The following is a 14,612-nucleotide window of genomic DNA, read 5'->3' on the forward strand; positions in this document are numbered from 1 at the left end:
TATAATTTCAATTATATATGGCTGCATAACAAACCACTCCAAAGCTTAAAACAACAATAAATTATTATTTCTCATAATTCTGTATAACAATAACAAGCAAAGTCAAGTCACCCATATTTTACAAAGTAGACTGGAGCTCAGAAATCTAGACATCTCAAATCACACAACTAGTAAATGGGAGAAGTGAAACTGGAACTCATGTCTTACTACTGCAGGCCCTGTGTTTTTCATTTTTTTTTTTTTGGTTTGTTTTTTGCTATTAATGTATCACAGTTACTTTGGCCAGCACACCCTGTGTTATCTAACAATGATTTCCATGTTCGGTCTTTCCAGGTTTTGAAAATTTCTTGACAAATAAATAAGAAAATAATCCATTAAAATTTTTTTTTCTAGAGCTTATATTATTTATCAATTGTTTTAATTTGGAGGGATGTACCTAATTCTTAAAGATCTTGATAATGATCTTGTAACAGAGTTATTAGCAATGTTTACTTATTGTAAAACAATCCCCAACTAAGCCAGGATGGTTGTTGGAAGTACACACCTATATCAAACCCTGAAAGGGGATTTTTTTAGACTTTGCGGCACCCAAATTTTCTTCTGAGGAATAGAGCTTCTTTTCTGTACCCTCGTCCCATGACAGAGGATTTCAGCCAAAAACTCCCAGTCCCAAAGTTCCTTAAGGCATTTATGCTACTGTGCAAATGTCAGTACTCATGGGACTTGTATCACGGGGGTGGAGTTGAGGTGGGGTGGCTTGAATATAAAAATTATTCTGAGAAAGTGTCCAAAATTACTCTCATTATTGCTTGTAATTCCTGGATGCTTGAGACTAAGTCACACGGAGATTAGGATCAGATCTGGCTCAGAAGTGCTACCTCTGGTGGTGTTGCCATGGTAATCAATGGCCAAGGAACAGAGATCCAGGGAAACTGCAGTCTTTGCTGCCATCATGAGCTAGGATCTGCCACCAGACCCTCCCTGGATGAGGTGCTTCACTGAGAAATGGCCTCTGTCGCATCCTGTTGTATGGTTCCATACTCTCGGACCCCAGCCTCCAAGTGACACTTTTCATTAGGAACCTCAGCTGCCTGGGCCTTTGATCCTTTCCTTTCACTTTTGTTGTCACTTTTCTGTTTTGGAGAGAAATAAGGAAATGTTTAACTGTACAAACAAAGACCTCTGAACTCCCCCTCTTGTATATAATGCCCATGTAAGAAGCTTCTACTTTAAGCAATCTGAGCCTTCTCACCCAACTACCTTCTTCTACAACACAGCTCATGACATCCTAACTTCTCAGGAGTGAGGCAAATGTGAAGAAGTGTCCCGGGGTGAACAGAACTAGAAAAATAAGTCAGTCTGACTATGGGAGCTTGGTGAAATTATAGTACATATGACCAGGTGGGAAAAATACTTTTCTATACTGGCCTAAAGTTGGAGCAACCAATATTCCCATCTCAGGCCCCTTGTCTCCATCAGAGTGTCACATACCTTGTTTTGTATCCTATAGAACTCGTTTAACACATACTGATATTTGGGTTGAGTAAGACCGAAGAAGACAGCAAATCTTCCACCAAGGAATTCACATGCTAAAAGAAAGAACGAGCACTTGCGCAAACTGAATTACTAACTAAAGCTTCGCATCAGTTGAGATGCCCAGAGTTTAAACTACTCTGATAGTATAGTAATAGTGGTCTATTACTATACTTAACTTCAAGGCCGACAAAACATTTCAATTGCCTTGGCCTCTCAAAAATTCTAGGATTCAAAGGAAATTTGTCAAATCTTCTATCTTTATATGGGATTATATATAAACCATTTTTTCCAGATGTATATATCAGGAGAGATTTTCAATATACTTTAACAACAGGTATAGCATGGGTCCTGAGCAATCAGAACAGGTATTGCTCATTATCCCCATGCATACCGGCTAAACATCTGCTCCAAGTATATTTCAAATTAAACCCAAACTCAATCCAATGTTACCAAGACCCACATCAGGAATTCTTCCATGCAGCCAGACAGACTTCTCAGAAGTTGTTTAAGGCCTTCCTTTTCTGCCTTCAGTAGCAAGGTGGCCTGCAGGCTCAGCACTGGGATTGTTAGAGTCAGGGATAAAGGCATAGCATGAATAATGAGTGGTTTCTTAAAGAAGTCTCCTAGAAAAGTTTTCCTTTACAATTAGAGGATTTCCGACAGCCTTCTCTTACCCCTCAATTATAGGACTTTCTGATTCCTCTGACTCATTCTACCTCTTGGGATATTGCTCATATAGGGCATCAAAATGATGCTGTTTTTAAATATGTCTTATCTTTTCATTAATATGCTCTTTGTCCTGTTTATTTGCTGCACTGCCTAGTACATGTGTAGAAGATAACTTTTAAAAAATATATTAAAATAAATCTTAGGAAGCTTTCCTGTTTATGACCTACTAGAATTTTAAATTGAAAAAATTAATTACCCGTGTCATCTGAGTTCCAACTCCATTCAAACAAAATCTCTGTGTAGACAGACCACAGCACTGACTGCTAGCATCTTTATGCCTCCACTACAATCTTGAAGCCCCATTCAGGAGCATTTTACCACTGCAGTTCTGTTTGGAACTCACAAGGAAGCTAGGCTCACCATACATCCTATCCCTGCAATCTTAAATCAAAACCCAGCATGCAAATCATTCTTCTTCTCCATACTCTCAATCCCATATTGAGTTTTGCTTCTTTTACCTGACCTAATCTTCTCCAATTCCCTCCCTCTAAAACATATCTTTTCAAACCCTTTTGCCTTAACCGAAGTGTAGAGAGCTTTCTGGAAGACAGCATTTTTTTTCTGTTAACTTATTATGGTCAGGGTAGGGTTGGTATTCACGGGATTTTCAATGTAACTTCCAAATCACTAACCCTCTGCGCTTGTGTAAAAGCACTTATTTCTTGAAGGTTCATACCATCTGCCTAAATCACCCCATCTTTACTTTTTACTGTAATCTAAAGATTCCCTGGTCACTTTCATGGTCCTCAAGCAGCCTTAGCCAGCCACACTTTCATAGCTCTCTTAAGGGGTCTCCCCCACATGTCAGCATGCCCGAGTCTTCCAGGTCAGAGTCCCTATGCACTTTCTACCCTGGCAATTGTGACAACAAATTATAATTACGAGCATGTTTGCTGGTCTATACGACTCACTGAATATTGAGTCCCTTGAAAGCAGAGACTTGTCATTCATCTTTGTGTCCCAGGGTCCAGCACAGTGCTGAGCATATAGTAGACACTTACTAATGTTTTTTAAATGAATGAATGAAGATCAATTTCTAAGAGCTATTAATACAATTTCTATTTTCTCAGACTCTTAGTTTGCCTTCCTATCATATTCACAAGATGTGCAAGTTAGATGGAAATGAGTAATTAGATGTTGTCAACTATGTCTTAAAAAAATTGGTGAAAGTCAAGCAAAATAAGATTTAGTATTTTAGTTGTTATAAGTATTCACTTAGCCCATTCATTATGCCCCCAGGAGGGATCAATAAAGTTCATGTTTATAATAAAGCAGTTATGATGAGGGAAGTTAGAAATTTAGAACTGTGTCATACAACAATAATTGTTTTTTTAACTTGGAAGTTTATTCAGGAGAAGAGTCAACTCAGGGAGGACTGATTATTGCCCTCAAATATTGCCCTCTGTCCTATGAAAGAGGCATCTATAGCAGTTTTGTATGGTTCTAAGAAAGATAAGTAGGAACTTTAGAAGTAGATAAAATTTGGGCCGAGATAAGAATTTCCTGATGAGAGTTGGTAAAAGATGAAGGGTCTGCCTGAGGATGCGAAGTTCTGTGCCTTTGGGAATGAAAGCTTAGCCCAGATCTCACTTATTCAGGATGCGATGGAGTGGCTTACACAATTGGAAGTCCCACATACTCTGAGGGCCTATCGATATATATATTTGTTTAGGATAGAAAAAAATAACCTTAGCAGTACTTACTAGAAAATGAAGTGCTTGCTATTCGTCCTGCCCAAAATCATAGGTAGGGCCCCCAGGAAAGTTTAGACTGAAAAAAGGAGAAATTGAGATAGAGTAGTTAATAAGAGGAATGGTGACTGCAGATTTGTTTTAATGTAGAGATTTCAAAATGCTCTATATAATATGTTCCATTTTCTCTCTCACAGATGAAGAGACCAAGATGATTAAAATTGTAAGTTGCCTATGCGTGGATTTAGGAAGCAAAAAAGGAGACCAAGGACTTAGCTTAAAGCTATTCTTTCTATAAACCTGGTCTGGCTCAATCTCTTGTTCATTCACCGCCTCCCCCACCATGTTCCCTAATATTGATATACTAAGCTTACAGGATCAAGTGTTGAATTTGTGCTCTGCTCCTCTTTTTCCTCTTCCTCCTCCTCCTCTGTGCTATATTCTTCCATGATGTCTCCGTCAACAAAATGGATAATCCTTTCAGGAGTAGTCTTTTTGGAAGGTACACTCTTCTCTAGGTCTAACTGCTGGAAACCGTCAATCTCCATAATGAAACAAAACAACTAGAAAATTAAAAACAGGGCTCCTTAGGGCAAGTTACCCAGAGCTGAGAGTTATCTAGTTATTTTCAATGGATAGTAAAGACAGAGAATTCAGAGGTAATCACACCTGTGACCTCATCGATTCTTCAAATCCAAAAAAGGACTGTTCTATTCTGTACCAAAATGGAAGAGATTTGATAAATAGCGAAAACGTGAACTTTCAGTCTTCAAACAAAAGTGTCAACAGGGTTTTCTTACCTTTTGTTAACGTTAAAACACACAATTGCTAGTAGGAAGGGGTCACTATCCTGCAGACGTTTCTCAATTATTTCAATAAATATTGAGAAGCAATGTAGGAAATGGTTAAGAGTACAGACTTCACACAGACAGGAGAAAACATGTGCAAAGTATATATTTGGTAAAGGACTTATTTTCAGAACATGTAAAGAGCGATTACAATTCAATAGGTAAAAGGCAAATAACTCAATTAAAATATGGGCAAAATATTTGAGTAGAGATTTTACCAAAGATATACAGATGACGAATGTCATTAGTCATTTGGGAAATGCAAATTAAAATCATAATGAGATATCATAACATACCCACTGTAATGGCTAATTTTCTTTCTTTTTTTTGAAACAGACTTTTTTGCTCTTGTTGCCCAGGCTGGAGTGCAATGGCATGATCTCGGCTCACTGCAACCTCTGCCTCCTGGGTTCAAGTGATTCTCTTGCCTCTGCCTCCTGAGTAGCTGGGATTACAGGCACCGCCTGGATAATTTTTTGTATTTTTAGTAGAGACAGGGTTTCACCATGTTGGTCAGGTTGGTCTCAAACTCCTGATGTCGAGTAATCCACCCACCTTGGCCTTCCAAAGTGCTGGGATTATAGGCACGAGCCACTGTGCCCAGCCTAAAATTTTTTTGGGGGGCTGCAGAGTCAGAGTCTTGCTCTGTCACCCAGGCTGGAGTGCAGTGGTGCAATCATGGCTCACTGCAGCCCTTACCTCCCAGGCTTAAGCAATCTTCCTGCCTCAACCACCTGAGTAGCTGGCACCACAGGTGCATGCCACCAAGCCTGGCTAATTAAAAAAAAATTTTTTTTATAGAGATGGGGTCTTACTATGTTACCTAGGCTGGTCTCGAACTCCTGAGCTCAAAAGATCCTCCCACCTTGGCCTCCCAAAGTGCTGAGATTACAGATGTGAGCCACTATGCCTGGTCTCTTAAAAGTTAAACATAAAATCTTGTAATTTCACACCTAGATGTTTATCCAAGAGAAATGAAAGCGTATGTCTCCCTAAAGATTTGTATGGGAATATTCGTAGCAGTTTTATTTGTGAACACTCCAAACTGGAGTCAACTCAATGTCCATCCACTGACGATGGATAAACAAAATGTGGTCCATATATTTAATAGAATACTCCTCAGCAATTAAAAGTAATAAACAATGAATATTTGCAACACTGTGACTCTCAAATGTATTATGCTAAGCAAAAGAAGCCAGACACTGCATCGTATATAATTCCATTTATGTAGAAATTTAGAAAAGGCAAAATTATCTAGAAAACAGATCACTGTTTGCTAGAGGAGAGTGGGTAGGGGTTAAGATTAACTATAAAGTGACAAAGGGAGCTTTTTGGGGTGATGGAAGTGTTCTAATAGATATCATGATCATAATGTCGGTTACTTGACTGTATAATTTGTCAAAATGAATCAAATTCTACACTTAAAATTAGTTCATTTTATTGTATTTAAGGTATATCTTAATAAAGCTGGAAAGCTTTGGAGATAGACTTCCTGGATTTAAAATCCTATTATTTAATATCCCAGTGTCTTGGTTTTCTCATTTATAAAATAATAGTATGAAATGATATAGTGCCAACCTTATAAAATTGTTATGAAGAGTAAATGAGTAAAGACACATAAAGAAGTTAGAACAATTCTTAGCAAATGGTAAGTGTTTAATAAAAGCTGGCTATTATTAAGTACCTATAATTTACTTAGCAGTGTATGTGTCAGGCAGTATTCCAATGTTGTAAGGATACGTACACATGTATTTTTGCCTTTTTTTTTTTTTTTTTTTTGAGACGGAGTTTCACTCTTGTTACCCAGGCTGAAGTGCAACGGCACGATCTCAGCTCACTGCAACCTCTGTCTCCCAGATTCAAGCGATTCTCCTGCCTCAGCCTCCTGAATAGCTGGGACTACAGGCACCCACCACCACCCCCAGCTAACTTTTTGTATTTTTACTAGAGACGGGGTTTCACCATGTTGGCCAGGCTGATCTCGAACTCCTGATCTCAGGTGATCCACCCGCCTCGGCCTCCCAAAGTGCTGGGATTACAGGCGTGAGCCACCATGCCTGGCCTCATATTGTTTTAATTAATATTTAAGATACTTTAAAATTATATCAACAAATATGGCTGAACTGATGTAGAATAATTCTTCCTATTCCAGACACACAGAAATGCTGGATGAAATTAAATGAAAACATTAAATCATAAGTACACTAACGAAGCAGAAAAAAGAGAGAGACCTAGGGATAGAGACGAGAGAGAGAGGGGCAGGGGGTTGAAAGCAAGTCAGCCAGCCTAGATGTCAGAATAAGAGAAAGAACAAAACTATAAGTATGAGCTGAAGCCGAGATGGTTGCTGGGGGGTTCAGAACCAGATATAGGCCTTGGAGCTGGAGTTTTATTACCAACAGAGAGAAGAGAGTCCAAATCTCAGATCCCATGAGTGTGGAGAGCTGAAATGAAGCCACCTGCATAAAACTAAGGTAATAAAATACTATCTTATCTATAAAATATGGACAGGAAAATCTACCCCCAGCTTGCAAAAGTAGCAAAGTAATTAGCTATCTCCTAGCAACAAGGGTAGAAATAGTCACCTAAAAAATATTGGAAACCCCCGCCAGTACCACATGCTGGTGTATGGCCCAAATTCATAGTCCTCATATGCTGTGAAAACCTAAGATGAAGCTGAGTGAAATAAAGGCAGTGTAATCCACTGAACTCTGTCAGACGCCAAGTACAAAGTCACCTTGGAGGAATAATTCAACAAGACAGGGTATACTGAATCTCCACTAAAAACAATTCATGGCCGGGCGTGGTGGCTCACGCCTGTAATCCCAGAACTTTGGGAGGGCAAGGTGGGTGGATCGCATGAGGTCAGGAGTTCCAGACCAGCCTGGCCAACATGGTGAAACCCTGTCTCCACAAAAAAAAAACCAAAACACAAAAATTAGCCAGGCATGGTGTCAAGAGCCTATAATCCCAGCTACTTGGGAAGCTGAGGCACTAGAATTGTTTGATCCCAGGAGGTGGAGGTTGCAGTGAGCCGAGATCATGCCATTGCACTCCAGCCTGGGCGGCAGAGTGAGACACTGTCTCAAAAAACAAAAACAAAACCAACAAATGCCTGCTGAGGATGTGCTTATTGTAAAAACTTACAAACTACATGAAGAAATTAGCCATCTGGAGGAAGGTTCAGCTGATGAGAAAACTGGGAGAGTCCTCACCTGAGAATTAGGAATGATAGGACAACAGGAAACATTAAAATTAGTGTGCTTAACATTAGGTTGGTGCAAAAGGAATTCCATTTTTTGCCATTAAAAGTCATGGAAAAACCGCAATTACTTTTGCACCAACCTAATATATTCAAAAAGATAAAAGAAGCAAAATACAATATCCCTAAAGAAGACTGACTTGGAAAAGAACAAATTGCAGAAAAAAAAAATATCGTCGCATAGTTGTAGGTTGGATATTGATTAAGCATACGAGGAAATCTGAGAAAAGCTCTCACAATATAGTATAATTTTTTTTCTTTTGATGGTTGACAGATTCTTTTATTAACAGTCAAAAACTTCACACAATTGGAAAATAAATGTTTCTTCAATGAATAATCAAACAAAAATTATCCAGGACCTTATAGGTTTTTCAGTATGTACCAGGCTTGATGCACATCTTAGAAGACAGGACATTATCTTGCTGGGATCATTAGGGTATGACTGAAAATGAGAAACAGTAATTTTTAAAACATTTACCTAATAATAGCTTTCCCAAACAGTAGTTCCCCTGAAATTAAAATAGGAAATACAATTTATGTTTATGTGTGGTTTTAGATATGACTCAATGTACATCAATTTTAACTTTATGGTTTGGTATTACTTTTTAAAAGGCGGTCAATAGAAATTCAAATCTCACTTTAAGACCGTGAATTTCAAGTTGCAATGAAGTGTACAATAAAGTTGTAATTTCTCAACATCAAAGTTTAATTATTACGAAATAGTTCAAGCAACAGACAATACAGTATAATTTATGTTGGAGTGTGGGGTGAGAAAAAAAGAGATATATATTTAATACGAAAGAAAAGTTAGGTGATATAAAGGATAGATGAGAAAGTTCAGTATGTCTAATAGTAGTTTCAGAAGTGAATACAGGCCGGGCGCTGTGGCTCACACCTATAATCCTAGCAGTTACAGAGGCTGAGGTGAGAGGCTGACTTGAGGCCATGAGTTTTAAACCAGCCTGGGGAACATTGTGAGACCTTGTCTCTATGAAAGAAGAAAAGAAAGAAAGAAGGAAGGAAGGAAGGAAGGAAGGAAGGAAGGAAGGAAGGAAAGAAAGAAAGAAAGAAAGAAAGAAAGAAAGAAAGAAAGAGGGAGGGAGGGAAGGAAGGAAAGAGAAAGAAAGAAAGAAAGGAGGGAGGGAAGGAAGGAAGGAAGAAAGAAAGAAGAAAGGAAGGAAGGAAAAGAGAGAGTTGAGCAAGGTGGTGCATGCCTGTTGTTCCAGCTACTTGGGAGACTGAGGTGACAGACTTGCTTGAGTCTGGGAGTTTGAGGTGAGGCTGCAATGAGCAGCGATTGTGCCACTGCACTCTAGCCTGGGCGACAGAGAAGATGCCATCTCAAAAAAAAAAAAAAAAAAATAGAGAATTCAATATCCAGCTAAACAATAAGTGGGAGTAATGTAATGATATATTCAGACCTACAAAAACTGAGCATTAACCATTCCTGCATCTTTATTGAAAGATTAATAATAGGAAATTCTATGTCAAGAAGAAGAAAACTAAACCCAGAGGTAAGAAAAAGTAAGATGTCCCAGGCATGGTGGCTCATGCCTATAATCCCAGCACTTTGGGAGGGCAAGGCTGGTGGATCACTTGAGGCCAGGAGTTCAATATCATCCTGGCCAACATGGCGAAAACCCGTCTATACTAAAAAAAATACAAAAAAATTAGCCGGACTTGGTGGCATGTGCCTGTAGTCGCAGCTACTCAGAAGTCCGAGGTGGGAAGATCGCTTGAACCCAGGAGGTGGAGGTTGCAGTGAGTTGAGATTGCACCACTGCCCTCCAGCCTGGGTGACAGATTAAGACTGTCTCAAAAAAAAAAAAAAAAAAAAAGAAAACAAAAAGTAAGATGCAATAAATATAAGTAAAAACATTAGTAAACAGGAAAACAAACCCGGGCGCGGTGGCTCACGCCTGTAATCCCTGCACTTTGGGAGACTGAGACGGGCAGATCGCGAGGTCAGGAGATCAAGACCATCCTGGCTAACACAGTGAAACCCTGTCCCTACTAAATATACAAAAAATTAGCTGGGCATGGTGGTGGGCGCCTGTAGTCCCAGCTACTTGGGAGACTGAGGCGGGAGAATGGCGTGAACCCGGGAGGCCAAGCTTGCAGTGAGCTGAGATCGTGCCACTGCACTCCAGCCTGGGTGACAGAGCGAGACTCCGTCTCAAGAAACAAAACAAAACAAAAACCAAAAACACTATTTTGGTGGGGACAGTATAAAGACAAAACAGTATTAAGTATTAGATAATAACAAAAAATATGAGCTGACAGAATTCTAAGTATTGTTTTGGGATAGGCTGGATAAGATAGGTTGTGAAGTATGCATATTAACAATTGAAAGGTAACTAGACAAATAATGGAATTAGAATGTATAGCTTCAAAACCAGCAGAAGAAAATAAAAAAGAAAAGAAACACTGTGAAAGAAGGCAAGAGAGAGGAAACAGGAAAAATCATGATCAAAAGAAACACTAAACAAAATATTAGCATTAATTCCAAGTTAAGTCAATAATCATAATAAATGCAAATGGACTGTCAGTCATCCATTAAAATGAAGACTAGAAGATCGAATTTTAAAAATATTTTATGGGCAATGCAAACATGATTGAATATACACACATATATATTCATATATGCATATGCTTATATATATAAAAATAAATCACCAAATCTTATTGCTACAATGCTGAGTTTAATGCCTTTGTCAAAGGTCAGAGTTGCAAAAGATCTGCCAAAGGTTACATTTGTCATCCACAGCAAGGTGATGTGGTATCTGCCCTGTTTGGGGACCTCTGAATGGTACACATGATTTCCCCTGACTTAGTAATGGTGTATCACAGAAAAGCCTCAGTAAGAAGTAGGAAGAGGTATTATCATTTAGTTTCTGATGCTAAATAGCAGCAAAAAATACCCATTTTAATTTGGTATGTAAGACCAACAATATGTTAAGCATAATACTATTGCACAAATAAATACTATCAGTGTCATAGGAAACAAAACACATTCTGCAACAACAAGCAAAATAAAACACTTTCAAAAAGAAACTTACATAATTCCTCTGTATTTTTCTTTCATTAATTAGTGATGTTTGGTGTTGAAAGTAGTACAAATTCTGATGTTAGAAATTGTTCAATAGATGATAAATTTAAGAGTTAAGGGTTCTGTAGGCTGAGGCTATACAGTGCACTTGGATATGCTGACGTGGAAGTGTTCTCTTGTGTGTCTTACAGGGTGGAACATGTTTGAGTTGTGGGAAGGTCTATATTTATACATCCAATATTAGCTAAGCCCAGTGGCTCTCAAAATTATTTTGTTATGAGAATCATCTGGGGGTCTTTTAAATAATTTCAAAGACAGGCCACACCTAAGACCACTTAAATCACAATCTCTGTGGGTAGAACTCAGGCACTAGTATATTTTGAAGCTGCCCAGGTCATCCCAATGTTCAGGCAAGTTTGGGGACCAGTGCCCTAAAGAGAGTGAGAAAAGAGGAAACTTTGAAACTGAAACAGAGACTTGTGATTTAGGGATTTGGTGTATTGCAGAAAGCTTAAACATCAGGCTAGTTGTAAGACATCTTGTCTATTTTTTTTCCAAGAGGCTTTCTTGCTTTCTACTTTCTAAACACTTCTTCACACTGCCCCAAGCTAAAAAGCTTAAATATCAAAAGTTTAAAAATAAGGCCTAATAGTCTCATTATAGTCAATTTACTCCTCTTAAGACTGTCCAAATTCATACATTTCCAAACCAAATGAAACATATGCACACTCTCATCCCCTGTACACCTGGCTTGCCTCTATTATCTTAGAGACTGATGATATCTGTTGGCTCTCTGAAGAAAATACCAGTCTTCGTTCTTTATGATTATGGTGTTGTGCATTAATAGCCATACACATCTTTAAGTTCAGAGGGCTCTTTGGGAGGTTGGAGGGGAGTGGAGAGAGAGACCGTGAATGAGCACAAGAGTGAGCACTAGCTAGCTCACAGTTGGTTTACTGAATGTTTTTCTGCCACCTAATGGGCATTTTAGAATATGCTATGCAAAATTCATCTTTGTAATCGGTACATGTCACACAGAGGGGTCTCAATAGTGAACAGTTTGGAATCAACTTATTTACAAAAACCTTGGGAACATTGCCAGCTTCACACCTAGATGTGGGTATTTTGTAAGTGATCTTCTTTTGGCTTTGGTTTAATTTTTTTTTTCTTTTTTTTGAGACACGGTCTTGCTTTTGCCCAGGCTGGAGTGGTGCAGTGGTGCAACCTCGACCTCCCACAGGCACGTGTCACACGCCCAGCCTTTTTTTTTTTTTTTTTTTTTGCTGTTTTTGTAGAGACGGAGTCTCCCTATATTGCCCAGGCTGGTCTTGAACTTCTGGACTCAAGCGATCCTCCTGCCTCAGCCTCCCAAAGTGCTGGGATTACAGGCATGAGCCACTGCGCCCGGCTCAGTTTAATTCTTGGGAGCACCTCTACCTTTTGTTTCTTAAAAACCCCAAATACAGACTGTGAAGGATAGTTCCTAAGTATATAATGTAATTAACAGGCCATATAATCTCTCTGACCTTTTAAATATTGTATTACCCCAGGGCTCAGTGATTGGACCTCTTCTCTTTCCTATCTGCTTTCTTGATGATCTCCTTTGGCCCTGTGGCTTTCAATACTATCCACACACAGATGATTGTAACATTTATATTCTCCAGGTCAGACTTTTTCCCTGAGTCTCACAGATCCAACTACCTGCTTGACATCTCTTCTTAGTTGTCTAATGGACATCTCAATCCTAATTTGTCTAAATCTTTGCTCATGCTTTCAGTGCAACTCTCCCTCCGTCCCCCCAACACACACATACTCACACATTTACCTCTACTCTTCCGGCAGCCTTCTCATCTCAATAAATGGCAACTCTGTTCTTCCAGTTGCTCAGGCCAACAACACTAAAGTCATTCTTGGTTCTTCTTTAATCACACCTCACATCAAATCTGCCAGGAAATTGCCTTGGATATTTCTGGAATCATACTTTTCATTACTCCACTGCTACCACCCTGGTCTATAATCTCTCACCCTTGCCGTCGTCTCTCACCTAGATTATTGCAGCAGCCTCCTAATTGGCCCCCTCCAGTCTACGCTCGAAAAGGAGCCAGAATTGTTAAATCCGAAGTGAGACCATGTCATGTCTTTGCTTAAAACTCTCCAGTGGGTTCCCGTCTCACCTAGAGTAAAAGCCAAACTCCTCACAATGGCCTACAAGGCCGTATACCTAACCCCTACGAGCTTTCTGACGCCATCTTGTACTACTCTCCCGCCACTGACATCACTCTAACCCCACGGGCCTTCTTCCTGCAATTCCCTGACCACACAGGTCCGCCCTCTCTCTCTGCAGAGCTCTGTGCTGGCTGCTCTATTAGTCTTTCTTTCCTTAGACTGTTTCCTTGCTCATTTCCAGTCTTTAACTCAAATGGAGACTACACGGAGCTCCGCTTTCAAGGCAACCTCCCATTGCCTTCACCACCACCCTCTGCATCTTACCTCGTTTCATTTTTTCTCCTTAGCACTTACCAACACTGAACACTCCATATTCCACCTGTCTCTGTCTTCCCTTTCCTCCCTGTCCCGCCCCTTGGCAGAGAGGGAGGGTTTTACCTGTTATGTTCACTGCTGTATCTTCTGCCCCTACGATGCCTTACACGTAGCTGGAACTCAGTATTTGTTTAACAAATGAATCATACATTTAGTTAAGGTTAATGGGTGGGAGGAGTTATAACAGATTAGAAAAATAAGAACAGACTTGTAACTGTCTTTATTTCCTGCTTTAGAAATTACTATCTTCATTTAATATTTTTCTGATTACATCTATCTACTAATCATTTCAATTAGCTCCTTCACTGAAACACAGCATTGTAATCTGTACCAAGAAAATAACACACTAGTTCTACATCTTGGCATTTAACTTCAATAAGTAAATATACTATTTTAAGTATGTAACACTTAAACATTTTCTAGAGCTCTTTCCATTTTCATTTATCTAGAAAATATTTTCAAATGGACTGTTAAAATTCAGCTAAGAACTGATGTTGGGTCATTATGCTGGAGCCAATTAGCGTTGCTTGCCCAGAGCTGCTGGTCCCCCTTCCTGCTTCCACCTTTCCTTTTTTCTGAGGTGGTTGAAAGGTTAAACCCCTGGTGAGAGGAGAGAACCAAAGCCCCACTGCGCGCCTCAGATGCAGAGTTTCACAGCGCGGTATTCACTGACATTTCTCTAGGCCCCTTCACCTGAAGGAACACTGGCCTGCTCCAATCAGTGACTTGCAGTGTGTGTGTTGGGGGCAAGGATAGAGTGAGGAAAAATGTGAAATAACAAATCACTGCTGCTCCTTGAGAATTACAGGAGCATCACCTGGCAGGATTTTTGTATCCTTATTTTCAGTATTAAACGACATACATGCACCCCACTGCCTGCATGCCTGTCCATGCCTGTCCCACTGTGGTGTTTTGCAACATTTTTTACATCATGGCAGATAGAGAAAATTATTTGT

At 39.5% G+C, this 14,612-nt stretch overlaps 1 protein-coding gene across 1 annotated transcript; it reads right to left on the reverse strand.

Annotated features, from left to right (window-relative positions):
- Positions 1–909: 909 nt before the first annotated feature.
- FAM177B (family with sequence similarity 177 member B) lies at positions 910–13,309 on the reverse strand. Its single transcript, XM_016939388.4, is given in 5 exon segments — positions 910–1,133; positions 1,492–1,589; positions 3,969–4,035; positions 4,331–4,519; positions 12,941–13,309. Coding segments are annotated over 4 exon segments (477 nt in total). The 5' UTR covers positions 4,505–4,519; positions 12,941–13,309; the 3' UTR covers positions 910–995.
- Positions 13,310–14,612: the final 1,303 nt, after the last annotated feature.

Source organism: Pan troglodytes, chromosome 1 (assembly GCF_028858775.2).
Source record: "Pan troglodytes isolate AG18354 chromosome 1, NHGRI_mPanTro3-v2.0_pri, whole genome shotgun sequence".
In the NCBI taxonomy this organism is placed as follows: Eukaryota; Metazoa; Chordata; class Mammalia; order Primates; family Hominidae; genus Pan; species Pan troglodytes.